The 25,532-nt window shown below is 46.8% G+C and overlaps 5 protein-coding genes across 8 annotated transcripts; 4 read left to right on the forward strand and 1 right to left on the reverse strand.

Annotated features, from left to right (window-relative positions):
- The first annotated feature begins 2,495 nt into the window (after positions 1 to 2,495).
- On the forward strand, positions 2,496 to 7,556 carry LOC131262943 (glutathione hydrolase 1 proenzyme-like). Its single transcript, XM_058265047.1, has 5 exons — positions 2,496 to 3,195; positions 3,394 to 3,819; positions 5,545 to 6,330; positions 6,394 to 6,822; positions 6,890 to 7,556. Exons 1-5 carry the CDS (start codon positions 2,666 to 2,668, stop codon positions 7,413 to 7,415), a joined length of 2,697 nt encoding a protein of 898 aa, XP_058121030.1. The 5' UTR covers positions 2,496 to 2,665; the 3' UTR covers positions 7,416 to 7,556.
- Positions 7,557 to 8,243: 687 nt separating this feature from the next.
- On the forward strand, positions 8,244 to 9,624 carry LOC131266930 (large ribosomal subunit protein uL30). Of its 3 annotated transcripts, none has more exons than XM_058269624.1 (4): positions 8,244 to 8,307; positions 8,387 to 8,826; positions 8,920 to 9,112; positions 9,202 to 9,624. In XM_058269624.1, exons 2-4 carry the CDS (start codon positions 8,387 to 8,389, stop codon positions 9,463 to 9,465), a joined length of 897 nt encoding a protein of 298 aa, XP_058125607.1. In that variant the 5' UTR covers positions 8,244 to 8,307; the 3' UTR covers positions 9,466 to 9,624. The 3 variants fall into 3 exon arrangements, with proteins under 3 accessions (XP_058125607.1, XP_058125608.1, XP_058125610.1); XM_058269625.1 differs by lacking the exon at positions 8,244 to 8,307 and having other exon boundaries at positions 8,387 to 8,473; positions 8,513 to 8,826; XM_058269627.1 differs by lacking the exon at positions 8,244 to 8,307 and having other exon boundaries at positions 8,387 to 8,473; positions 8,537 to 8,826.
- Positions 9,625 to 10,748: 1,124 nt separating this feature from the next.
- Positions 10,749 to 17,589, reverse strand: LOC131266818 (DNA topoisomerase 2). 2 transcript variants are annotated; one of them, XM_058269466.1, is made up of 5 exons: positions 17,279 to 17,589; positions 12,687 to 16,739; positions 12,484 to 12,609; positions 12,085 to 12,411; positions 10,749 to 12,010 (listed from the first exon to the last, which is right to left on the reverse strand). In XM_058269466.1, exons 1-5 carry the CDS (start codon positions 17,291 to 17,293, stop codon positions 11,933 to 11,935), a joined length of 4,599 nt encoding a protein of 1,532 aa, XP_058125449.1. In that variant the 5' UTR covers positions 17,294 to 17,589; the 3' UTR covers positions 10,749 to 11,932. The 2 variants fall into 2 exon arrangements, with proteins under 2 accessions (XP_058125449.1, XP_058125450.1); XM_058269467.1 differs by having other exon boundaries at positions 12,085 to 12,408; positions 12,666 to 16,739.
- Positions 17,590 to 18,206: 617 nt separating this feature from the next.
- LOC131263008 (MAPK regulated corepressor interacting protein 2) lies at positions 18,207 to 20,330 on the forward strand. Its single transcript, XM_058265130.1, has 3 exons — positions 18,207 to 18,635; positions 18,956 to 19,259; positions 19,338 to 20,330. The coding sequence occupies exons 1-3, from the start codon at positions 18,619 to 18,621 to the stop codon at positions 19,485 to 19,487; spliced, it is 471 nt and encodes a 156-aa protein (XP_058121113.1). The 5' UTR covers positions 18,207 to 18,618; the 3' UTR covers positions 19,488 to 20,330.
- A 415-nt stretch (positions 20,331 to 20,745) lies between these two features.
- On the forward strand, positions 20,746 to 24,886 carry LOC131262093 (E3 ubiquitin-protein ligase CHIP). Its single transcript, XM_058264016.1, has 5 exons — positions 20,746 to 21,203; positions 22,812 to 23,152; positions 23,215 to 23,320; positions 23,395 to 23,451; positions 23,526 to 24,886. Exons 1-5 carry the CDS (start codon positions 21,084 to 21,086, stop codon positions 23,766 to 23,768), a joined length of 867 nt encoding a protein of 288 aa, XP_058119999.1. The 5' UTR covers positions 20,746 to 21,083; the 3' UTR covers positions 23,769 to 24,886.
- The last annotated feature ends 646 nt before the right edge of the window (positions 24,887 to 25,532 follow it).

Consider the following 25,532-nt stretch of genomic DNA (forward strand, 5'->3'; position numbering starts at 1 on the left):
CAATCTATTTGGCAAATCAAAACATTTCGCAATCGACAGAATCAATCAGCTCGTTTCAGCGGTGGCGGAAGCAAAAATTGGCAACTGCAGGGACCTAGAACCATTTTTAGATAAATTGACGACACGTCTTATGCAATTGGCCCATATTTAGGTTAGGCTCCAGCCATATTCTGGAAACAAATCTGCGTGTTTATTGATTTATTATTGCTTTGTTTATATTTATATGATAGACATGCTAGTAATTGAAGTCTATAACCAAACCTGGCAACAAGCAAACAAGGAGGAAAGGAAAACGACTTTCCATCGAGACGATCATTTCCGACTAACAAACGATCGTTGTAAGAACGTGTCAAGCATGGCGCATATAAACAAGTTGATAGTTTGGCTTTTTGGACGTTATCTGTTTGAAAAATGTTCCCCGAAAAAGGGCCATTGCTGATAGGGAAACAGATCACTGTCAACGATAAGCATATGAAAGCTTCAAAATTTCTGTTCGCTTAAGGACGGGCGCCACCTTGTCTGACAGGGAACCGTGTTAAGGCGATAGACAAAATGTTCACTGGAAATATGTACAGCTGTTTTGATTTCAACCTATCTCAACATGATGTGCAAGGTGGTACTGGGAATTTCTTTCCTACCAACTGTTGGCCGGCATGGGGATGTCAGGTTTATCAATGCTTTGGGAGAATCGTTACTGTTTAAAAGTAGCTCTGAAATAGGTAGGCACAATTTTGCATACAACGAATGGACAAATTTATTTTGGATGTAAATCGTCAGCTACAATTGCCGCCGGAGGCTAAAGCCACTAATTAACTTTGTGGCTTTGCTGAAGCAGTTATGAAGCAGATCTGGCCGCCAATTAGCAACAGTACTGTTCAGTTTTGTGTTATTATACAATTGTGTCACGTACGGAGACAATAAACGAACGAAAAGCCAGCAGTTGGCATCACGAGGTGCAATTTTGCATTTGCAATTTCATGTTAGGTGGTGGGGGGGAGTTTGTTGCACCAACGCTTACCTGACTTTGGCTTGTTTTTCTACGTGGAACCAGGTCTTCACCAGAGTCGACAACAAATGTCCAGTGCAGCAGTGATGTGCTGGATAAGCAATTAAATCAAAACCGTTTACTTGAAGTGCCATCATCCGGAGGAACTCTGAGGTGGCTGGTTTCTTGTAAGGCTGTTGGGTATTTTTATGTGGCCCTAAACTTACTTGTTTATCATAGTGATGGCAAACAATTCACTTCCCCACTCGTAGTTCGTAGATATCTCAGATTACGGCCTATTTGCTGGACGAATAGCTTCACATCGTAGAGGGCTATAATCATTGGACGTTCCTATCCTAGCATACACCGCACACCTTAACCGTAATCGGAATCCCGGCAATTCCCCTTTTACGTAGTAGGGTTTATCAGTTAGCCACACCCCATGGTCTTATGGCTTTATTGTTTTGCCCATAGCTTGGAGCCTTCACTTCAGCTGCACGAGGTCGCGTGGAGCGCCTTGAGGTTTGCTCAATTGTCTGTTTCAATTGAAGTGGCGGAAAGATTTCGTACTCCTCGAGTACCGGACTACTTCCAGCGTTGGGTTTTCAGGTTTTGTCAGATCAACGAAATCTGATCATGAATCGAAGAGTCAATCACGTGCAAGAACTGATTTGAGCACGTGTGGTCGGTTGAAAGTTGTTACCAATTGGAATTAACCCGTAGTAAATTGGGTCAATACTTGTTTTCTTGCCGGTAAATTTAATGTTTCACATCGTAACGGGGGAAAACTTTTTCAATTGGTTTCGTTCCTGGGCGTTACCACAATACACATTTTTTAATAGCCTTTTAAGCTAAAGAAATCGTTTCCATTCGAGTCACTGTTCGAGGTCATTTTTTATAATAATGGGCATGTATGATACCTCATGTGCAAGTATGAGATATAGAAGAAAAATTACTTCTAACAACTTTTTATGTTGCTAACCCTTTACGTGACCAAAGGGTAATAGAAAAATTCTCAAGCATGAGACCAATCACTGAGTCGTCAATTTTAAACTTCCTTTGTTTTCTGTTTGCAAGCTCATATGTGTCAAGCTCTTATTCTTCATTATCACACTGCGAGGAGCACAAATCCCTCATACCTGTTAATGAACTTAAACCGGGATCGAACAATTTTTATCTTCTTTTTGACATTGACCTATGGCGATAATTTTGTAGGAATGTTCTTTGTAAGATGGGGATGCTAATAAAAAAGGAAGAGAAACCTTTTCTTGAGAGTCTTTATCCCCCCTCCACGTGTCATGGCACGGTTTATATTTAGAAGAAGTTCAAGAAATTGGACGATGAAGGATAAAGGAGCAACAGAGATGGAACAATTTTAAAGGTCTGCTTCTTGTGGTTCTGGTGTTAACTTGCAGATTGAATATCAATAAGAAAAAGCTTTTGCTGCTGTCGGTTCTCGCGGCGATAGTCATCGTTGCCCTCACGCTCGGCCTGGTACTTGGTTTGCGGTCAAGAGATGACGACCCGAAGCCATCGCACGCCCGGCTCACCGGAGGTGCCGTCACTTCCAACGGCCTCGAGTGTGCCGCTATCGGAGCTAGCATTCTGCGCCAGAACGGCTCGGCCGCTGATGCCGCCATCGCGACGCTCTTCTGCGAAGGTGTTACCTGTCCGCAGAGTATGGGCCTGGGAGGAGGCTTCCTAGCCACCATCTATATCCGAGAGAAGGGCACGGCCGAGGCACTGGATGCTCGCGAAGTGGCCCCAGCAGCGGCCACACAGGGCATGTTCGTCAATCGCACGGTGAGCGGTGGGCTTGCGGTGGCTGTTCCCGGTGAGGTGAAGGGCTACTGGGAGCTACACCAGCGGTACGGACGACTGGACTGGAAGACGCTGGTCGAGCCGACGGTGAAGCTGTGCCGCGAGGGTCACCTGGTGACCGGATATCTGGAGCGCATTCTGGCCGGACGAGCGGACCGTATCCGCAACGAACCGTCGCTTGCGGAAGTGTTTATCAACCCGGAAACGCAGCAACCGTGGAAGGAAGGGGATCGCCTGAAGCGCCCTTCACTCGCCGACACACTCGAGGTGATCGCCGAGGAAGGAGTCCATGCCCTGTACAGCCGCAACGGAACGCTCCTGCCGAAGCTGATGCGCGATCTCAAACAGTTCGGCAGCATCATCACCGAGGACGATTTCTTAAACTATGAGTATGTGTCTTGTTACGTCGTCTCGTCACGTCCACTGGCCGGACGGACATAAATGGTTCCCGATTTTAAACGAACCACTTATGTCCGGCGGGTTAGTACGAGACGGAGGCCTTAAGTGTGAATGTTTAGTCCGCTTCCCTTCTAACTTGTACCTTTTGTGCTGCTGCAACTGCTGCTGATCGACCGATTCCTCCACAGACCAAGGTGGCTCGATGCGGTACACACCAGTATTAGAAAATCTAGTCAAGTATTCTCGATACCGCTGCCCGGTAGTGGACCCATCCTGAACTACATGCTGAACATACTGGACAACTTCGGCGACATGCGGCAGGGCGATCCACTCTCCTGGCACCGGCTGGTGGAAAGCTTCAAGCACGGCTACGGTCGACGCACCCGACTCGGGGATCCACCGTTCGTGCGCGGAATCGAGGACGAACTGAACAAGTTATCCAGCAAAACGTACGCCCGATACATTTATGAAACGATGTCCGATAATAGCACGCGCTCCGACTTCGAACACTATGGTGCCGAGTTTTCCAACGTTCCGGATCAGGGCACGGCGCACGTGTCGATCCTTGCACCGAACGGGGACGCCATTGCGGTGACGAGCACGGTCAATAGTATGTAAGTGTGTACTTCCGTGTGTCCCCGTGTCCCCACGAGTCCTTCCACCACTCAACCACACACCTGTTTCGCCAACAGCTTAGGTGCCATGATACGTTCCACTTCGACCGGCATTGTGCTTAACGACGAGATGGACGACTTCGCGACGCCCGGTCTGATCAACGGTTACGGTTTACCGGCGTCTCCGGCGAACTACATCGTGCCCGGCAAGCGGCCAATGTCCTCGATGACACCGACGATCGTCACAGACGACACCGGCGACGTGCGGATTGTGGTGGGCAGTGCGGGAGGTTCACGAATCACTACCGCCACCATGCAGCTGATCGTACGCCATCTCATGTTCGGCGAATCGCTCGAGACGATCATCAAGACGCCCCGTTTGCACCATCAGCTCGCGCCTATGGTGGTAGAGTACGAGAAGGATTTCGATCCGGATGTAATCGCTGGGTTGCGCGAACGTGGTCACGTGTGTAACCAAGCCGCCTCGGACGGAGGCTTCGCGGCTCTCACGGCGATCGTGCGTTACGCGGACAATCGCATCGAGGCCACGTACGACCCGCGACGCGTTGGCAGTACGGCCATACTGACGGATTAAGCTTGCGGGTTCTCTTATCCACCAATTCTCTTGCCGACCTCCACCATTCCAAGAGTCGTTGTCCCTGGGGGTTTCCCCGCCGAAAATAGGGAACGAAGGGATCTACTCAAATGATGGTAGACTTGGGTGCGTTTGGCCATAACCTCAGGAACGGCCTCGTCAGCTATTATCGTTCATTCAGTACAATCCACGCGTTAGGTGTGGCATTTTAGGGAATAGTAAAGCATTTAGCGAATACGTTCTTGCCCCGCGGGAAAGAGTGAATCCGTGTTCCTAAAGCGAAATTGCTTGCTTATCGTTGATGTATACATATATTGTAATTTTATATCAGACAGTTTCTACAAACGTTTTAGTTACCTTTTTTGTACAATAAACTGTTCTGCATTCAGCATATCGTTTCCTTTTGAATGCCTTCATTATGAGTCCGAAGTTGTTCCGTGGATCAGAAAGATCGATAAAAATGAAAATATGAAAAATGTAAAATAATAAACCAAAAACAAGTAAAACTGTTGCTACTGTGTACTATATATTTAGAGCCGTTACAAACAATCATTAAAAAGCTTCACTAACACGCACGTTTCCGCACAACGCGCCACATATGACTAACCTTCACTAATCGTGTACCGCACAAAAAGAGAAAGACATGGCATGAATTTAAAGCATGGCAAAAAATAAAACAGCCAGGAGCATCGACACCACCGGGGTCATTGGGCAATTCACAGATTCGTTCTCTTACGATGGCCTTATCATCGTAAGCCTTGCAACATCGGGCCTCTCGGGGAACGATTGAATCTTTTGAAAATAACACAATTAGAACGTAACGTGCCTGTTGGTTAATATTAAATGTTATTAAAACCGCTAATCTGAAATGGTCGGTTTGTCAGCGAGACGCCGCATCGTTTGTAGGTGTGTGAAACACTTTATTGCGATCATTGTAGAATGGTTAGTTTGAGGTAGTGCGGTGATACGGTTTCTAATCAATTGAAGTTAGTCAGATGCGTACTGTCGTCGGTAGGCAACACGCATCAAAGTATTCTATAATACATCGTTTTATGTTATTTTAACCCTTCCACGTGAAATACATTTAGAACCCTCCAAAGAGTACAACGGAATCGAGCGATGAAGCGAAGGACAATCTTTTCGCTGGTGATCACCGTGATCGTGGTGGTGATCCTCATGACCGTGGTCACACTCGCCTGGGCCGGTAACATACCTTCGGAGGGATCGGCTCCGCCGACCCAGCGCAGCGGAGCGGTCGTAGCGAATGGAGCGGAATGTGCCGAAATTGGGGCACGAATCCTGAGACTCAACGGTTCCGCTGCTGATGCCGCCATCGCGACTCTCTTCTGCGAAGGTGTCACCTGTCCGCAGAGCATGGGCTTGGGAGGGGGCTTTTTGCTGACCATCTACGATCATCAGAACCAGACGGTGGAAACGTTAAACGCACGCGAGACGGCACCAGCGGCATCCGAGCGCAGTATGCTGAGTGCGGCTAAGGCGAGGGGCGATGATACGAGGGGTCTAACGGTAGCCGTGCCCGGTGAGCTTAAAGGCTACTGGGAGCTGCACCAACGGTACGGAAAACTGCAGTGGGCCACGCTGGTGCAACCGACGATTGAGCTTTGTGAACGTGGGCACCTGGTGACGCCATATCTGAGCCGAATTCTACAGCGTGTCGAGGAGCAGCTGTACGCGGAACCTTCGATGCGGGAAGTGTTTATCAATCCGGCGACGAACCGCACGTGGAAGGAAGGTGATACAATCAAACGGATGCGGCTGGCGGAAAGTTTACGAATCGTGGCGAAGGAGGGCGTTGATACTCTGTACAGCAGAAACGGAACACTGCTGCGGATGTTGATGAACGATCTGAAGTCATTCGGAAGTATTATAGAGGAAGAGGATTTCTTAAACTATAGGTAAGATTAAAACCATCTAGATTCAATGAAATAGAGATTTGAAATTATTTCTCTCTTCCCCAGACCACGCTGGGAGGCTCCCGATACGGTGGAACTAAAATCCGGTGTCAAAGTACACTCCATTACCGTCCCGGGAAGTGGAACCATACAAAATTTCATGCTTCGCGTTCTTGATGGCTACGAAGATATGGCTCCTAAGGATCCACGCACTTGGCACCGGATAGTGGAGAGCATGAAGTTTGCGTACGGATTGCGCACACACATCGGAGATCCCGTGTACACGCCAGAAGCACTTGGAGTCATTCAAAACCTAACGGATCCACAGTTTGCGACGTACGTACGCGAACAACTGATCGACGATGAGCAGACGCATAATGATTTTGTGTACTATGGAGCCAAATTCGCCGATGTTGAGGATAAAGGAACGGCACACGTATGTGTCCTAGCACCCAATGGGGACGCCGTGTCAGCGACTAGTACCATCAATTATTTGTGCGTATCAAATAGTTCAATGTGTAGGCTTTAAAAACGACTTACTGAAACTGTTTTCTTTTTGCAGACTTGGCGCCAAAATCCGGTCCCGGTCGACGGGGATCATACTGAACGATGAAATGGATGATTTCTCTACCCCTGGCACGGTGAACACCTACGGGTTGCCAGCTTCACCGGCAAACTTTATTACCCCACAGAAAATACCGCTTTCCTCGATGACGCCAACGATCGTCACTGATAGCAAAAGTACGGTACGGATGGTACTCGGTGGAGCCGGTGGTTCTCGCATTACCAGCGCCACAGCCGTCATGATATTCCGCCACTTTGTGTTCGGCGACGATCTGAATGCGATCATGAACGAGAAGCGTCTGCACCACCAGCTCGCCCCGATGTGGCTCGATTACGAGGAGGGGTTCGATCAGTCCATACTGGATGGCCTCACGAAAAAAGGACACCAAGTGAAGGAAAAAAGACCTGATGCTGGATTTGCGGCGGCCACCGCAATCGTGCAGGATGGTGATACAAAAGTTGTAAATGCAGCGTTTGATCCGCGTCGAGGGGGAAGTGCAGAGATTATGAAGGTTAGGATCTAGGTACTGTAAATTGGGGAGCAGAATGCCCCTTTTTGATATAACATAGTTGAATCTCTTCTTCATTATTAAGTGTACCCTTCCATGTGTATGCTATTCGGACAAGTTAATGAAATATTAGTGCTACTTAAACAGCTGCTCTCTTCCTGTGTGTAAAATCGGTTGTTACAAGTTTTTTATCATCACATCCGAAAATAAAATTATTTTTTTTGAAAAATGATAATAATGAGAACCAAAAAGGTATTAAGTAGGATCAGGGCAGTAACAATACAGAATCGCTCCCACATACGAAATAGCAGACGTGGCTTTGAGTTCTTCTCAAATTTTCAAAAATGTTACAACTACGATAAATATTCAAACTTATCAATTTATGATATCACTGTTTTCACTGCCAAAATCAAGCAAAAGGCTCGTCTATGCTATTTTAAGTGATACAAAATAAATGAGCGAGAACTTCTGAAAAAAAAATCATGGAAACAAAAAACTAGACATTCATATCAATATCAGCAATATTCTTTATCACGTGGCTAGCGTAACCGGAAGTACGGAACCGTTCACAAATAGTTTCAACGATCATGTTTCTGCCCATAGCATTCTACACATCATGTATCCCAGCGATTATCAAAAACTGTCATGAAACAACATTATTTCAAACAAAATGGTACGAATTGTATAAACTATTCACGATTTTACATGGAATTATTTAGATAGATGAGTAACGACAATCGATGAAATGTGCTCAAAATGTTGTGCGAGTAGCTTCTGTTTCTCTACGCACCTTGGTCATACGCACTGTCAAACTGCTGATGAACTGTCAAATTACAGTACTACCAACTGATGACAACTTCCTTCTTTTTCGGTCTTTTCGACGTGAAACGTGCTGAAGATCGGAGAGGTGCGTTGTTTTTCTCCGCAATATTTGGCTGGACCGAGTGAAAATCGACCGCTAACCGTGTGTTTTATGTTTCTAATAGATGGCTGATAAGGCGAAAACTGCTCCCAAACCGAAAGAGGCCGTACAAAAGCCGGCCGCAAAGAGTGAGGGCAAAAAGGTGCTTAAGGTGAAGAAGCCGAAAGCGACCGATGCCGCTGGCAAGAAGCCGAAAGTGGCTGATGGCAAGAAGCCGAAGGTGGCTGATGCCACCGGCAAGAAACTGCCAGCGGTGCCGGAGTCCAAGCTGAAGCTGGCGAAGAGCCGCGCTCTGCGTCGCCCGAAAGTGCTGCTGCAACGCAGGAAGCTGCGTGCGGTCAAGCTGCTGCGCCGCAAGCAGAATCTGATGCGTGCGGCCAATTACACGAGGAAGTACATGTGTATGGAACGTGCAGTTGTCAATGAGCGACGCGTTGCGAAGAGGGTCGGCAACATCTACATTCCGGCCGAGCCGAAGGTAGCCTTCGTCATTCGTATCCGTGGGTAGGTTTTTCCGTTTGCGTTGGACCAGTGTATGGTGGATGTGCATGGGAGGAGTGAGAAATGTATCTAAATCATCGTTTTGTATATTTGCAGTATCAACAAGGTTGCCCCGAAGGTGCGTAAGGTCCTACAGCTGTTCCGTCTGCGTCAGATCAACAATGGCACGTTCATCAAGCTGAACAAGGCCACCAAGAACATGCTGCGTATTGCAGAGCCCTACATTGCGTACGGCTACCCGACGCTGAAGACTGTCCGTCATTTGATCTACAAGCGTGGATTTGTCAAGGTATGTTCGTTGGCGGGGTCGCAATCGGGTCACCTGAAGATGGAGCAAGTTTTCGTTAACGTTACTCTTCGTTCGGTCTCCGTTTACAGCACCGACACAGCCGTATTCCGATCACCGACAACTTCGTGATTGAGCGTAAGCTGCGCGGACTCAAGCTGCAGTGCGTGGAGGACATGGTGTACCAAATCTACACCGGTGGTGCGTGCTTCCGCAAGGTAAACAACTTCCTGTGGCCGTTCAAGCTGAACACGCCGACCGGTGGCTGGCGCAAGAAGAACAACCACTTCGTGGAGGGTGGTGACTTTGGCAACCGCGAGGACAAGATCAACGAGCTCGTCCAGCGTATGGTTTAAGCGGCGTTGAGGACAAAGGGAGCGCAAATCTTCCTTCCGGACGTTACATCGCTTTTTGACTGGCTACGGAAGCAAATTTGTGGAAAGTTTTTGTGTCGATAAGCGTGAGGAGAATAAAAGTGGAGAGAAAAGCCGCCGGTACTCCAGGTGAAAAATCTACAGCGTGTCGATATCTCAGTGTTCTCCTTAGCAGGCAGTGATTGTATGGATGTTGTTTGGGTTGCTGGGACTAGTGAAAGTTTTCGTTCGGCGGCCCTTCGGTACGTGGTTACTATTTGACTGCCTGTGCATCCGTCGACCGTTCCGTTGTCAATGGTGTTGTGATAGTATGGATGCTCTTCTAAAAGGATCCCTTTTTGATTTTTGTTATGTTTTACTATGTTAATCTGAATCATCAAAACAAGCTGAAAAGTGCGCAGTGCATGAAAGCTTTGAACAATTTGTTAAGAAGTTGTTGAGCAAAGTATGCTATTTCGTGGTCAACGACGATCTTATACCGATAGAATGATGCTCATCTTCTCCTTCTTGGCGTAACGACCTTCTTGGTCATGCCTGCTCCATAAAAGGCTTAAAAGACTTTCCTTTATAGGATAGTCACTTCTCTCGTACAGGGGAGGGACCTGTCTCGGTTGGGATACGAACCCCCGCCGTCGAGGTGGTGAGCCCCGGCGCTCATGGGCCGATTTTCTAACCGGCATTACCGCTCGGCTGTCGCGGAACCCCCACGGATGCTCCTTATACAACATGCTTTTAAAATCCGAAACATACTATAACGCACGCTGACTTCATTTTTCAACTTTACTCTGATGGAATTTCATGCACACTATACCACAATTGTGCTTGTTCAGCATTGCCAGTTATCATTCAAGAAACATGTCATATAGTTGATGTTTATCGTATTGAAAGTTTATTTGAACGAATCACAGCCATTTAACGAACATAAGATGGCCCAGTACCTTGTCATCTAATCCATCAAGTACACGATTTTGAATATCTCGGCATAGCATTTCCAATAGTAAGCTGATTTCAAATAAAATGTCCTCCTTTTCAATCGTCATTCTGTAAATAAACTTCTTAAATCGGTGCCGTAACGACAAATTAATTAATTTCAAAACGAGACACTTTAGTCGTGGAAAATATATTCTTTTGTTTGGTAAGTTGGGGTTAAATTGTGGTCCCTTAGGTTAGTTAGAACGTTACGATTCAGGTTGATTATTTTCTTTCGAAAACTATGGTCGCTTTTTACACTGATGTCATCAAACATAGATGAACAACGCTGGATGTACAAAATATCTACATGGTTTACTTTATTTGATTTTGATAGCCATATTAAAATGTAAAAATCGGTGACAAACATCGGGCTTCCGCAAGTATGCGGAAATATTTTAAAACCGACACCGGCTAGAAATGCAGCGAGTGAAAAATGGCTCCAAAAAGCTATCCTTCAAATGCTACACATCCTGCAGACATCGTTTCAATTCATTAAATACACCGAATACAACTCACAGTAGAATTTGTTCACCAACTTGCATGCTCCTTTTTGCAGCTCCCGATTTCCAGTGGATTACACATATATTTACGGCGAGGATTCTAAACTCGTTTAGTGTGAATACTATTGTGTTTGGTTGATTTGTCCCGTCGACCATGAGCACGTGCACGCGTAGTTTAAGAGTTAGATAAAATGTTGCAATACCAAGTTCCGAACAAGAGCCCAAAGCAAGTAGAGAGCTCTCTTCCGCCAATTTTGTTAGTTCAGGTTCCTTACTCCTTCATTTTACATGCACACACGTTCCTCAGGTAATGTTTATTGTAGTTTTCTAATTGTAAATCCTCTTTTAACATAAGTCATGAAGTAAAAACTAGCCCTTCGTTTCTCGTTCTCTCTCGTTACGCTACCGGTCATAAAACCTGGCTAAATATCATCATTTAGTTCGGTAGAGTTCATACTTTTCATAACCACAGTTTATGTTCCCTTTCGGCTGCAGGTGAAAAATTTTGTGCGTGTAAACATTGAGGGAGGATATGATACACGACTTCAGGAAAAATCAAATGACAATGAAATTTCATTTCTGTTGGAATGAAATGTGCATACAACACTAAACTCAAGTACTGGACAAAGAAACCGATGAATAACCAGGAGGAAAACGAATTGTAAAATGTTATTAACTAAATACTATTAATTTATCATAGCGGTAATCATAAATTATTTTACCATTGATTATTAAATTAAATGAGAGAACTAATTTAGGCCAATACAATGGTATATACCGGCCCACCTTTTACTCTAATCTTTTGCAGGTAAATCAGGTGTTGGAAGAAAGTAAAATAAGAAAAATATGTGTGTATCGTATCTGGTAAAATTAATTTGCATTACAGTTGGTATTGCTCCAACTCGTTCAACAGAAACCATCCCAGCAGGCCGACGCCAACAAGTCGCTTAGTTCCGGCTGAATTCGCTCACACCACCTTAGAAATCGGAGTCGAAATCATCATCGCTTGGTGGATCTTCTTCGCTTTCGCTTTCAACCGCCTTAGATTTGGGTTTCTAAAATCAGAAAACATTTTTTTTCGTTTAGTTCAACACAACCGAAATTATGTGCACTACCGGATGAAATTTACCTTCTTCGGCTTTTCGTCGCTGCCACTATCAGCTGCCTTGCGCCCACGCTTTGCAGGTGCAGGCTTGGCATCGGCCGCTTTGGGGCCAAGTGCACGCTTTTTCAGCGGTCCTGGACGCTTCTTCACCGGGCTCGAATCGGAATCATCCCCAACGTCGACTACCGGGGCAGGGCGGCTCTCCTGCACCTCGACGTCACTGTCGTCGTCGGCGGCGGCAGTACCGCTCGTAAGTTGCTCGGGATTATTATCAAAAAGTTCATCATCGGAGCGGTTGAAGTTGTCGTCTTCTTCGTCTTCACCGGCGTCCAGCAGGGAATAGTTTACCTTCTGCGCGAAAAACACATTTTATGAAATCTAAGAACCTATTTATAAGTTAACGGTAGATATCTGTACCGTTACCTTAGTTGCAGCGGCGCGACGTCCCGCCTTCTCCCTGGTCGGTACGTTTACAGCTGGACCCAGATCATCTCCGCTCATGTCGGAGTTGAAAGCGTCATCCTCATCCGACGTAGTAGCCTTCTTTTTCTGCAAATAAACAAAACAAAATACCACGCTTGCTTAGTTGATGACGAACATCGCGCGCAACTGCCAAAAGAACTTACCCGGCTACGTTTAGGCTTCTCACCGGGCGAACCCTTTTCCTTTTTCACCCTCGGCGCTCTCGGCGCTTTCGGTTCCTTCGGGTCTTTCGGTTCTTTCTTGACGCGGGGCTTCGGCTTTGGTTTTTCGGCGCCGGGATCACCGCCAGCTGCGACCAGTGCATCGAACTCGTCCTCTTCCCCGTTCTCACCCGGTTCTTTCTTTTCTTTCTTCACCTTGCTGGCCGCCGCCGCCGCAGCCGCCTTTTCGTACTTCTTCAGCATCTCCTCGGTCATCTTGAAGCGGACCGCTTCGGCGTCCGCACTCGGCTTCGTGTCGTCGATGGCCGTTTTCTTGACCACCTTTCGCCCACCAGCGGACATACCCTTGGATGCACCCGCCTTCAGCTTCTTCTCCGTGCTGATCGCATCGAGCCGTTCCTTCTCCTCAACCTCGTCCAGCTTCTTCGACAGCGCGTCCAGATCGTCCATCCATAGGCCCTCGCTGGTTTTCGCCTGAAGCGCCTTCAGCTCGGCCAGTTTCAGATCGCGCTGCTTCAGTATCTCATTCTTTCGCTCGTCCGTCAGCATCCACATGGACATACCGAGCAGGTAGTCGAACTTCTTCACGTCCGTCAGCCGCTGGAAGGCCTTCTCCGGGTCAACCGGTGCTTTGCTGCTACCCGCCTTGCCTGTCGACTTGCCCGGTTTCACATCTTCCTCTTCCTCACCTTCAACCTCTTCACCGCCCTCAGCTTCCCCTTCTTCCTCTTGGTCGGCATTGACGCGGCGTTTCCACTCCTTGATCGGATCCGCTCGGTAGCCGCGCTTGATCAGCTCCTCGATCAGCGCCTTGCGCTTCTTGTTCTCCACCACCAGCGTACCGTTACACTTCTCCATGATGAAGCGCGCCTTGTCCGACATGCTGTCCGCCTCGGCCTGCAGCATACCGAGAAGGTACGTGCGCCGCTTGCCGTAATACTCCAACCGGATCGTGTAGAATTCCATGAAGATGTCGTTCGCGTGATTGTACTTCCGCAGGTAGCTCTTGTCGTCGAACGCGTTCATCACGGACGTGCTGATGACGCTGGTCAGCTTGAACACCCGATGGAAGCCTCCGTCCTCGGCGTACAGCTTCGCGTACTCGCCCGGCAAGAAGGAGATAACGAAACGCACCGTCGTGTCCGTATTGTACTCCTTGTAGTCCGAAATGACCGCCTTCTGCTTATCCGAGCCGTGCAGCAGCGGCTCCAGCACGTTCTCCTTGTACGTTTGCGTCCACGTACCGATCGGCAGCTCGGAGATCTCGATCTTCTGGTTGTCCAGCAGACCCACGTTGCCTACGAACATGTACCGTTGTGGGCCGACCGATTCAATCAGGCCGCGGAAGTTCTTGTACCACGGATTCAATACCTTCGGTTCCTCGCCGTTCAGCATTCGGCGGATGTTAGCGATTACGTCGCGCGGGTTGTGGTTCGGGATACGTGTAGCCCACCCGGTTCCGATACCCTCGGCACCGTTCACCAGCAGCATCGGAATGATCGGCAGGTACCAGGTCGGTTCGATGCGCTGATTATCATCGTACTGGTACTCGAGCAGCGGATCGTCGAGCGGGTGGAAAATACAACGTGTCAGTGCCGACAGCATGGTGAAGATGTAACGCGGGCTAGCGCTGTCCTTGCCACCGGTCAACCGCGTACCGAACTGACCGCCCGGATAGAGCAGATTAATGTTGTTGCTGCCGACATAGTTCTGCGCCAAATTAACGATCGTTGAGCAGAGCGACTGCTCGCCGTGATGGTAGGCGGACATTTCCGCCACCGAGCCGGCCAACTGGGCCACCTTCACCTCGCGCTTGTCGTTACGCTTGAAGCAGGTGAACAGCACCTTCCGCTGGCCCGGCTTCAGCCCATCGAGCATGCAAGGGATCGAACGGACGTTGTCCGAGTTGGAGAACAGCACCAACTCGAGGTTCACAAAGTCCTTGTAGGTGATGTCCTTCGTCGATTTCGTGTACAGGTAGCGCTCCTGCAGACCAACCTGTTTCCGGTGGCGAACCTCTTCCATGTGCGCCGTCAGCCAGTCCTTACGCTGTTCGATAGCCTTCTTCGAGAACGCCATCAGGATCGCCTCGTCGTCAGCGGTGTCCTCGTAGCGGAACACGATCCGATGACGTTCCATGTTCTGGAAATATTCCTTCGCTTCCTTCGAGGTGGACGTACCCAAACCCTTGTAGTACTTGATGTTGAACGTATGCGCATTGGGCGTTTCGGCCTTCCATTCCTCAAACTCGGGCAGCGAGAAGAACGACAGTTCCGTGCCGTTCTTCTTCGTCGCCTTTACGATGGGTGTGATGAATTCCTCCAGGAACTGCAGCCGCAGCAGCTCGGGCCAGTTCGTGTGGATGAAGTTGATCAACAGCCCCTTGATGTGTGAACCATCCTGATCCTGATCAGTCATGATCATCACTTTGCCGTACCGGAGCGTCTTCTGGTCATCCATCGTGAGGTACTTTTTCTTGTACTGCAGACCGAGGATCTTAATTAGATTGTTAATTTCCGCGTTCTCCAGAATCTGCTTGTGGGTCGCTTCGCGCACGTTCAACAGCTTACCGCGCAACGGAAACACACCGTACGTGTCACGCCCGACCACCCCCAACCCCGACACGGCCAACGTCTTGGCGGAGTCTCCCTCGGTGAGGATGAGCGTGCAGTTGAGCGAGTTGCGCGAACCGGCATCGTTCGCATCCTCCAACTTCGGGATGCCCTTGATCTTCGTTTTCTTCGAACCGGACGTTTTGGCCAGATCCGTTTGAGCCTTGAACTTTGCCCACTGCAGCACCGACTCGACGATGCCACTCTTCGCGACCGCGTTGATAAACTTCTCCGACAGGGTGCACTTGGAGCCGAAGCTCTTCGACTGCAGCGTCATGTTTTCCTTCGTCTGCGAGTCGAACGTCGGGTTGACGATCAGACAGTTGACGAACACCCACATGTGGTTCTTCACCTGGAACGGTTTGATCACCACACCGCCCTTGTTCTTCTTTTTCAGCACCTCGGTCAGCTGCTTCACGATCATATCGGTCACGTAGTCGACGTGCCGGCCACCCTTCGACGTGGCGATCGAGTTGACGAACGAAACCTGCTGGAACCCACGCTCTGAAATCGCTACCGCCACCTCCCAGCGCTCGTTAACGGACTCGTAGCATACTTTAACGGCTCCTCCTATGTCGTCGGTAGAGTCCTTGAGAAACAGGTCGATATAGTCCTTGAACGTCTTTACTGGGATCCGCTGACCGTTCAGAAACACGGCCACCCCACGCGTCGAGGCGGCAACATCATACGCACGGCGCGACAACAGTCCCACGATATCATCGTCCAGCTTTTCCATTTTAAACTTGGACAGATCTGGCGAGAACGTAATCTTCGTGTAGTCCTCGCCGTGGAAATCTTCCTTTATTTTTGGCTCGGACGCCTTCGACATGTTGTCGCCCCATGTCTGCTTGAAGCACTTCTTGTACTGCTTCGAGGCCGTCTCAACCGTAAACTTGGTGCTGAAGATGTTGCACAGCTTCGCACCGTACCCGTTACGACCGCCCGTCACCTTTTCCTCCTCGTCGTTGTAGTTCGACGACGTTAGCAGGTGACCAAAGATCATCGTCGGTACGAACATTTTCTCTTCCTTGTGCATCACCACCGGGATACCGTGGCCGTTGTTCCACACCGAGATCGTGTTCGTTTCCTGGTTGATCTCCACCTTGATGGTGGTCATCTTCGGGTCGCGCTGCTTGTTGTCCGCCGCATTAACCAGAATCTCGTCGAAGATCTTATACAACCCGGGCACGTACGTAATCTCCTTCTGGATCATCTTGTTGCCCTCCTTATCGTACACCCACATCTGCTCCTTGACCATCTCAACCGAGCCGATGTACGTGTCCGGGCGGAGCAGGATATGTTCCAGCTGGGATTTCTTCTGATAGATCTTCTCAATCGACTTGCCGCCAATTTTAGGACTGGCCACGGCACCAGCTGCCGCAGCCGCCGCCGCCGCACCATTCTGTTGAGCAGCAAATGCCGCCTGGAAAAAGGGAGTTAAATTAATTATACTATTGAACTGATTTTATCGACTTTAGAAAATGGTCACTTTTTCCGGAAAGTGAGATCCGGCCGATCCTGATCCGGCTTGTCCGATCAGATCTGAATCCCTCGAAGTGACAGATAACAGATGCAGATCCCAAGGGATTTCGAGTCCGGATTGATTCGACCAAGGATTGAGTCCGAGAGTCCGATCCGGACCTCTTATCTCAACACTAACCGTTACCGCCGGAGAACGCGTCAAACATAAAAATGGCGGCTAAAAAAGGCAAATTCCGCCGCAAACGAACAAAAGCACCGAGCCGGAAGGCATTTCGGGGTAAAGATTCTAGAACGATGATTTCATCTCAGTTATATCATCTAAGCAAGCCTTGACGTTCAATAAAATTGGCCCAAAATTATGTGTCGCTTTGAAAGTGCTTACATTCAGTACTGGTGTTTTCGTTTCATAGTTTTGCCGGCATCAAGTTTTCAATCATTGCCTGCACTCCGCGGAAACATTTTGCAGCACGGTTTACTTACCCTTATGTCCGTCATGATTACTGTCGAGATGGTCGCGGGATGGATGCACCAAAATTATTAGCTTCTTAGCAGACACTAAACGCTAGACGCCGCCTCCAGGAAGGTGCTGCTGGCTCTGCTTTGAAGGATTTCACAGCACCGAAGAAGCTGTGGTTGATTATGGTCTTTGCCGGGATTTTCTGCTCGTCCCGAGTAGCGCATACAAACGGATCAACTAGAATCGGAATCAGAAGGGTAGCTTCTCCAAAACCCACAAAACACTTAACAATAATTGCCACAAGCAAGCGGACAGTCCAGAGAGGTGCGCTACCTCGTCCGATGTTACACACGCGAATGAAATCTGCAAGTAGGTACAACAAACTGCAAATCCAACTGCTGTGTGCTGTGTGAACGAGACAGAGAGCTGTGCGACGGATGGATCGTGCACTGAATGCTTGTAACGGATTTGTCTTTCGTCTGGTTTTTACAATTTACCTCTCAAATAAAAGGTTTTTTAGAGGCAACCAACTTAGTTGAACAAAAATATGGAGAAAGATCAGTGAAAATGGTTAACTTAACGAAATTTAATCAATCGCAACTCGACAGACGGCCGTTGTTTTCTTTGATTCAAATGGGACTGTCAAATGGGTCAAATTGTCAGGGGCGCGAATAAAATGTAAATGTAAATGAATTGCTAATTTTTTGATGAAGTATCCACTAGTAAAATAAAGCACTGCAACACGCGCATCTATCAACAGAACTACGGTTTTCTGTACCGTATTGAATTTACAGTAAATTTAGTTTTACTTATCATTTGCTGCATGGAACAATGTCCAAATTCATCCAAACTTCATCCTAAACTGTTCCAAATGAACGCTTCGTTTGGTAAAATGAACATCTCCACAATCGCTGTCAAAACAAAGAGCTTCTTCAAGAAGAGGACTGAAAAGATCTAAACTGTTTCGAGTTTTATTTTCGTTTTCTGTTTAACCCTCGACGTGCGACGGTGCCCAATACACACGGGTAAAATAACAACGCATCTCGTAGACGAAAGCATAGCGGTAGTGCGTTGTTGTCGCGGTTTTGCCCGTTTGTGTTCCTGGAGGAAGCAAACAGTACGGTCTACCCCGCGAAGTCATACATCGCTGGCGTAGCGTTTAAAAGCCTAGCGAAAAGGGGAAGCCTACTGTGTCTGCGGGGGAAAGTAGAGATCGTGTGAACAGAAGGAAATAAAACCTTCTATCGCGCTGCCCTGCCTGGCCTCTACGGGAAGGGAGAAAAGTGCACGTGAAAACTCGTTTTCGTACAATATCATAACTCAATCTACCACGGCGTAGTGCACCTTTGGAGAAATCGCAAAGATGGATCGAAACATGGGGTAAGTGTTTCTGCGCCAAGTGTGGCGTCCATGTGTCAGCCAGGCACGATTGTTAGTGTCAGAAAATGTAGCAAAAACACACTGGAATGCTCTTCCGCATACGTCGGCAGTGCACCGAAACCGTACCAATGATGGGTTGAGCGGGCGTCCATTTTTCCCCCGTAGCTGAAATCTGGCCCGCGCCAACGTTCAACCTTGTCCTGGTGTTTATTTCGCGACCTTTTTTTCTTTGTTCTTCGTTTTGTCGATTTGTTTACGATAAGCGATTGGAATGGAAGTGACCTTATTTAACTATTTATCTTTTTTCGATGCACTCACAGTCGACAGGGACAGATGTCTATTTCACCGGGAATAATGCGAAGATCCGGAATGATGCAGTCTGGCAGGGATATGCCCCCACAGAACCATTCACCGTATCAACCAAAGCCTAATCACGTAGGGCCAAACGCGGCTGGGTCGATGATGAACAATAGTGGTAGTAATGGGCCACCACCGTCGTCTTCGGCAGTGCACCCGATGCACCCGTTGCAGCAAAACCACCAGCAGCTGCATCCGCAGTCGTCACAGCTCCAACATTCGCAGCACGATGAACTCATTCGATACATCAACGAAGCATGGCACAGTGTAAGTGGAAAACAGTTTTGTCCCGATGAAACTTTCACAGCAATTTAAGCATATTTTCGCTAACCTCCCTCTTTTTAGATAATAACCGACAAAAGCGAGAACCCGGCAGTATTCTACAACGGTGTATCTGAACCACGGTTGCCAGGGTTCACGCCATTCGATCTAGAAGGCTGGTGGGGCCAGCGGTTGGTCCATCAGTTGAATATCAGTTCCCACGCACATCAGTGAGCTTGGGCCATCAATCGAAATGCATCAGATCTATCGATCCCGCGCTCGCTCAACTAATGTTCATGACCATGCACCATCAATTCTCCTACATTTCTTTGGTATTCTCATTGTTATTCTTTGTCCAAGAGCAGACGTCTTTAAGTATGAGATTGAATATTGTCACTCGACGCACGTCATACTATCGTCGGAATTGTGATCCTAAAATTGAGTCATAAACTCTACGACGTTTTACATCATTTTCCACTTCGATGTGCATTACGATTCTTAACCTTATGTTATTTTATGGCCAATGAAAGGGTAGTTTCCATATTTTACATTTCCTGTTACATGCAGTATGATTTTAAAGCAATATTTGTTCGCTGTATACTGTTTTCTTTTTCGTTTGATACTTTTTTTTACCATAGAAAGGAAAGGACATTTCGGTGGTTCATAGACGAAGCGTGAAAGATATAACGAAGAGCAGAAAGAGGTAAAGTGCGGACAGAAAGCGAGAGCATAGAATAAGGAGAGAACACTGCGTGGAAGGGAGTTGTGGGGGAGGCGAATCAGAGTTTATAGGAAATTGCATAATTTTTTTCTGATCGAATACTTTTCCCAAAAGACGACAAAGTTATCAGAACATACCTTCAGAGCCTAGCGTTTACGCGAAAGCAACTTATGATTTGTTTTATCTCCGGAAAAACAGTTATATTTAAATGATAACGATATCATCTATAGTTACAAGTGGGAGGTCATAACGGTGTAATTGTGAATTCCTTCGTACCCGCAGAGCAGACAGCAAACGAATGAATGATTGACGCATGGAAGGGATTGGCAATGTAATAAAATATGATTTGAAAAGAGCATCTGTGTTTTCTTTTCGATCAGCGCATTTATTCGGAAGAGTCTGTGCACAGAGGGGGATATTTAGCTTGGCGATTATCTCATCATCAGCGATCTGATCATCAATTACAAAAACACCACATCGTGTATAAAATAATGAATTGTAAAAAATAAACTGTTGTTTAAATTTAATTATAAATAAATTAATTTATCCTTTTCAACGGTTCCCATTTGAATCCGTTCCATGTCACCCTGTATTTAAGAAATGCGTTTATAGTGTCAACGCGGAAGGCTTACGTCCAATGTTTCACTAAAAATACTGCAGACACGAGACGTGGATCATTCAACACATAGTTGTAAACAGCATGATATGGTCCATAGATAAATGACAATTCCAAAGAAAAATAAAGTGTTTTGTTCGGTTGTATGTTTCACATTCGTTCAAGGGGATGAAAGAAAGAAAAGCGAATGCACAATAATCTCTAGTGAGCAACGGTGCACGGTGACCGAGTTTTGCCTGGAATTTTCCGCCGCTGCATTCAGTAGCTAGCAGTAGCGGTTGTCGTTGCGTGGGTGGTACCTTTGTGTTTTCCGCGGAAAAAGATCTCTTCGCTATACCCGTGGGGTCGAAGACTAGTCGTTGGACTTGTTTTCCATATCAGTCTTGAGTGATTGCCAAGTTAGCCAAACTGCATATTCTGCGTAGTTGTTTCGATCGCGTAAGTGAAACCCGCACATAGCACCTTCTTCGCATCTGCAGCAGACATCAGCAAGATGAGCAAGCATATGTACACAACGGCGAACCTTTCGGATGTTGAGCTGAAGGATCAAGGCAATCGGTTATTCACCGCACGCAAATACGACGATGCTGTAAATCTCTACACAAAAGCGATCGTGAGTATTGCAACATAAACGGCCGTATTTCTGCTAGGCATGTGTATTAGCTCCGGGTTTCATCTGCGTACCGATGCAGTTTCGCGAATTTTGTTCAGCTTAAACACTTTTTCTTGTACGTTTCATGTTTTTTTTTTCTGTTTCTGTCAATCATTTAACCCAACCTCGTTTGTTGAAAAAGACCCAAAAACAAACGCAATCGCTACCATGTCGTTCTTGGTGATAACGTAATCAAAAACGTAAACACGGCAGGGAATAGCAATTCCACACCCTTTCCAACATGTTTTCGGTTGTGCTCCCTTTATCTGCACTGGTTTGGCGTGGGTGCGCGGTTTCATAGAAGGTGGCAAATACATTTTAGCTCGGGGTAGGTCCTCTTGCGTGCCCTCAGTCGCAGGACGAACGAACCCACCGGGCTCTGATGAAAAATAGGAGCATTGAAAGGAGGCTCTTAACCGGCTTCAAGGTTACCGCTTTATCGATAACATTGCCGTACGCCGCCGCCGTATCCTTTGGAGGGCGAAGCTTTTAGTGGTACGCATTTGGGCCACGGAAGCATGCCAGTCCTGTCGTCGCAATTAATGGACTTTTGTGTGTCCCTGCTCCATCTGGAGAACGGAAACAATGCTCGATTGCCGGACGAAAAGGTAGGTAGATCTAATCAACGGCATATCGACCGATCGCAGTTGGCTGGTTTGAAAGTAAAAGTTTATATTTAATGTGTATTTATTTTCGCCTCGAGGCGAAATGTAAATGTGTAAATTGTAGAATTTATTTTTATATGTGATATTCTTTGACAGTATGCGATGATGAAACAGATTTGCAATCTTTGAAATTCCTTCGCGCCCACGAAATCCCTTTCTTACGCCCACGTGATTCCCTTGAGAACCTCTTCGGTGAAGAATGTCGCCACCAAGTACGTCAAACGCCGTGTCATAAGTTCTACTACATTGCCTTCGTTTTATGAATGGAACCATTAAAATAGCCTCACTTAAAAGGCACGCTGCACTTTCAATGCGACTAATTGGATTACGATTGGTACGCGCGAGCTCCTCGTCATAAGCCTCCCCAGACAGCCAGCTGGCTTGGAGCTGTTGTGAAATTATTCCCGTTGAAAAGGCGGGTGCACTACAAAGTGGTAGAAGGAGAAAGACGTTGAAACGATAAAACGCTGGCCCAGCAGCAGTTTTTCGCTTATCAGGTTCATTAAAATCTGTCCCCACGGATGATACAGGGATTGGAGGGTAAGGGCTATGGGATCCAGTCAGCATGTTTGGGATGTCGGAAAGATTGATGTGTGCTGATTCTGAGGCGTCGTCAGTCACGCGACTGTTGTCGTGATGGTTTGAGTTTTATCCGTTTCTTTGTGTTTCCGTTTTTTCCTGTTGTTTTTTTTTACCGGCACTTTTGTATGGCTAGAATCCAATACTCTTCAAATACTACACGTGCCAATGACCGTCGAACACGTGCCCTGGACGAATGTTTCATGCGTATGTGTATACCAAGAATTCACGGAACTGTCGGATTTAGAATTGTCTTATGACGCTTCTTCATGCATGACGAAAACTGTGGAATGTTACAAATACTTTTTTTTTCTATCGGTTTTAGATCAAAAACTCCACGAATGCCACCTACTTCACCAACCGAGCCCTGTGCCACATTAAAATGAAGCGTTGGGAAACGGCCTGCAGCGACTGCCGGCGTGCGCTCGATATGGACCCGAACCTTGTCAAGGGTCACTTCTTCCTCGGGCTCAGTCTGATGGAGCTGGAATCGTTCGACGAAGCGATCAAGCACCTGCAGCGGGCCCACGATCTGGCCAAGGAGCAGAAGCTCAATTTTGGCGATGACATTGCATCCCAGCTGCGCCTGGCACGCAAGAAGCGGTGGAACATACAGGAGGAGAAACGCATCTGTCAGGAAATAGAACTGCAGTCTTATTTGAATAGGTAAGACTTGTGTATGTTTTCCGAACTATCAATTTAATTTGATCATTTTTTCTGTACGGCAGACTAATTACCGAGGACATGGAAAATCGGCTAGCCAAGCTGAAGGTGGACGATACGATCAACGAAGAAACGCTGAAGGAAAAAGTCCAGGAAATAGAACGAGAAGGCGTAAGTCCCTTTTGTTTTGGTGCTGGTTTCGGATCCATAAGAAAATAATATATACTTTCTTTATGTGATTTAAGGAAAATCACATGACTGAGTTGAATAATATCTTCGCCAAAGTTGACGATAGACGGCGGGTAAGAAAAAAAAAACGGGTGGCTCGCGGAGAAGCGAATGTATTTTATGCATTCTTCTTCCTTCCTTTGTACAGAAACGCGAAGTACCTGATTACCTTTGCGGTAAGATCAGCTTCGAGCTGCTGGTGGATCCCGTCATTACCCCGTCCGGGATGACCTACGAACGGAAGGACATCGAGGAGCACCTGCAACGAGTCGGCCACTTCGATCCGGTGACGCGCGTCAAGCTTACGCAGGACCAACTGATATCGAACTACTCGATGAAAGAGGTGGTCGATGCGTTCCTCCAGGAGAACGAATGGGCACTGGACTATTAAAAAGAGCATTCAATGGTGTTTCCTAAAGCGATAAGATATGCAGTATCCATATATCATATCCTCACTACACACCACACGTCCAACCAATACTACTTCTCCGTTTTATTTTATCTATTAATCCACTTTCGTAGAATTGCCCTTCGTTTTGGTTGATATATCAGTCTTTCGTTTCAGACAAGGACTTAAGTACTACATTTCCCGACATGAGTTAACGGTGTGAACTAATGGCGTTGGTTAATACAGTAGAAAAAGGGTATCGTTTGTCCGCGTTTTGTGACCAGAGGGCGCACTGGGTTCTTCCGTTTGCATACTCTTCTGGCCTGGAGCCGATTACTTTCACGGGAATGTGATTTAAAACTAGTGGTAAGAGAAGTAATGTACAGTTAATTAGTGTTAGCAGTATGTCCGCATGCTATCGGTCAGCTCCCGTTGCTCAACAACGTTGGCAAACGATACACCGAGGGAAAGCGTGTGTTTTAAGCAAATTTGAATGAATGCAGTTTTGGTTAGAAGATAAAACGATATTGATATAATCCCAAAAATGTTCGATCATAAAAAGATAGAATCCAAAAACGCTTCAAACAGTTCCACTTGTAGCAAGTTGTTTGGGATTGATTTCGGGGAAGTTTTCTAAGCTGCTCATACCGACCTGCCGATGCGTTCTGGCGTGAGGTGAAACCGTTTAGGAATTTGGCGCAGAGCTGACATATCTTTTTACAAGCTTCCCAGAATAGTAAGATACAAAATTATGGCTTCAGTACCAGGAGTAGCCCTATCTGTTATAGAAAATGGTGGTGTTCTGTAGCTTCCGTTTTTCGTTAGGAAACTAAAAAAAATGTGGAAAGTTGATTGTTTTTCCTTTTAGTGCTTCTATGCGAGGAAAATTAGCTACTTAAAACAAATGTTCCGTGTTTATCCACGATTAGTGAGTCGTAATTTAGGGTCAAATCTGTCAAATAAATCTTTCATAAAGGAATACTTTCGGCAACACAGTCGGCTTGGTTATCTTTCGATTGGTTACGCATTTAAAGGCATTTTGTTTGCTAATGAATTAATTATTTTCTTAGGACAAATAAATTGAACTGAAGTTTATTTTATTTCAAACTACATAAACTCTGCCAAAATAATTCATTATTATGTAATTTATTTCGTCTATTTGATAAGTGGAAATTATATTTTTTTATCCGCAGTTAAGCCATGGTTTCACCAGGGACAATATATTTCCTACTGGTCAGCCTTCGACGTCTTGCGATCTGTTTCCTTAAGGGGAGTCTGTGGAAATTAAAAGATAATTATAAAGTATTATGAAATCATGTAATCAATTTGATGGGTGTGCAGAGAAAATGATTATGAAAAACGGGCCTACCATACGATTCAGTTTCCCCCCTCTTTGGCGGTCGAAAATAGTGATGCAAAGTAATTGGATATAACTTGTAATAATCCTACCGGTCGCCTTTGAACAGCGTTTCGCTCGGGACTCACAAATTCATCGGGGAGAGTTTGAGCTGTATCATCGATGTACATTGGTACCTGGTCGGGACATGGGGTCTCTTCTTCGTATCCTCCATATCCTGTCGTGTTTGTCATATCATTTGACGAAGCATCGCTTTCCTGTCCCTGTTTAATAAACACTACGGTATCACTGTATGGGAATTTCTCTTCTTCCGATGGCATCGAACTTCCATCTTGACTCTGTGAAGAATAAACAGGTGGCATAAAAGCCACTGTGTCCGGTTCGGGCAGCATTTCCACGTTTGGTGTATT

Source organism: Anopheles coustani, chromosome 2 (genome assembly GCF_943734705.1).
Source record: "Anopheles coustani chromosome 2, idAnoCousDA_361_x.2, whole genome shotgun sequence".
NCBI lineage: Eukaryota > Metazoa > Arthropoda > Insecta > Diptera > Culicidae > Anopheles > Anopheles coustani.

What these genes read in the sequence shown, in the direction of transcription:
- LOC131262943 (XM_058265047.1), top strand. Translation starts at nt 2,666, where the DNA reads ATGGGCCTGGGAGGAGGCTTCCTAGCCACCATCTATATCCGAGAGAAG. An exon ending in GACGATTTCTTAAACTATGA is followed by an intron (nt 3,196 to 3,393) that starts GTATGTGTCTTG and finishes ATTCCTCCACAG; the next exon opens with ACCAAGGTGGCTCGATGCGG. An exon ending in ACGAGCACGGTCAATAGTAT is followed by an intron (nt 3,820 to 5,544) that starts GTAAGTGTGTAC and finishes GATGAAGCGAAG; the next exon opens with GACAATCTTTTCGCTGGTGA.
- LOC131263008 (XM_058265130.1), top strand. An exon ending in TCAACGAAGCATGGCACAGT is followed by an intron (nt 19,260 to 19,337) that starts GTAAGTGGAAAA and finishes CCCTCTTTTTAG; the next exon opens with ATAATAACCGACAAAAGCGA.
- LOC131266930 (XM_058269624.1), top strand. Translation starts at nt 8,387, where the DNA reads ATGGCTGATAAGGCGAAAACTGCTCCCAAACCGAAAGAGGCCGTACAA. An exon ending in TTCGTCATTCGTATCCGTGG is followed by an intron (nt 8,827 to 8,919) that starts GTAGGTTTTTCC and finishes GTATATTTGCAG; the next exon opens with TATCAACAAGGTTGCCCCGA. An exon ending in ACAAGCGTGGATTTGTCAAG is followed by an intron (nt 9,113 to 9,201) that starts GTATGTTCGTTG and finishes CTCCGTTTACAG; the next exon opens with CACCGACACAGCCGTATTCC.
- LOC131262093 (XM_058264016.1), top strand. Translation starts at nt 21,084, where the DNA reads ATGAGCAAGCATATGTACACAACGGCGAACCTTTCGGATGTTGAGCTG. An exon ending in AGGAAATAGAACGAGAAGGC is followed by an intron (nt 23,321 to 23,394) that starts GTAAGTCCCTTT and finishes ATGTGATTTAAG; the next exon opens with GAAAATCACATGACTGAGTT. An exon ending in AAGTTGACGATAGACGGCGG is followed by an intron (nt 23,452 to 23,525) that starts GTAAGAAAAAAA and finishes TCCTTTGTACAG; the next exon opens with AAACGCGAAGTACCTGATTA.
- LOC131266818 (XM_058269467.1), bottom strand. An exon ending in TAAGTTCTTTTGGCAGTTGC is followed by an intron (nt 12,610 to 12,665) that starts GCGCGATGTTCG and finishes GTTTATTTGCAG; the next exon opens with AAAAAGAAGGCTACTACGTC. An exon ending in GTCGCGCCGCTGCAACTAAG is followed by an intron (nt 12,409 to 12,483) that starts GTAACGGTACAG and finishes TTCGCGCAGAAG; the next exon opens with GTAAACTATTCCCTGCTGGA.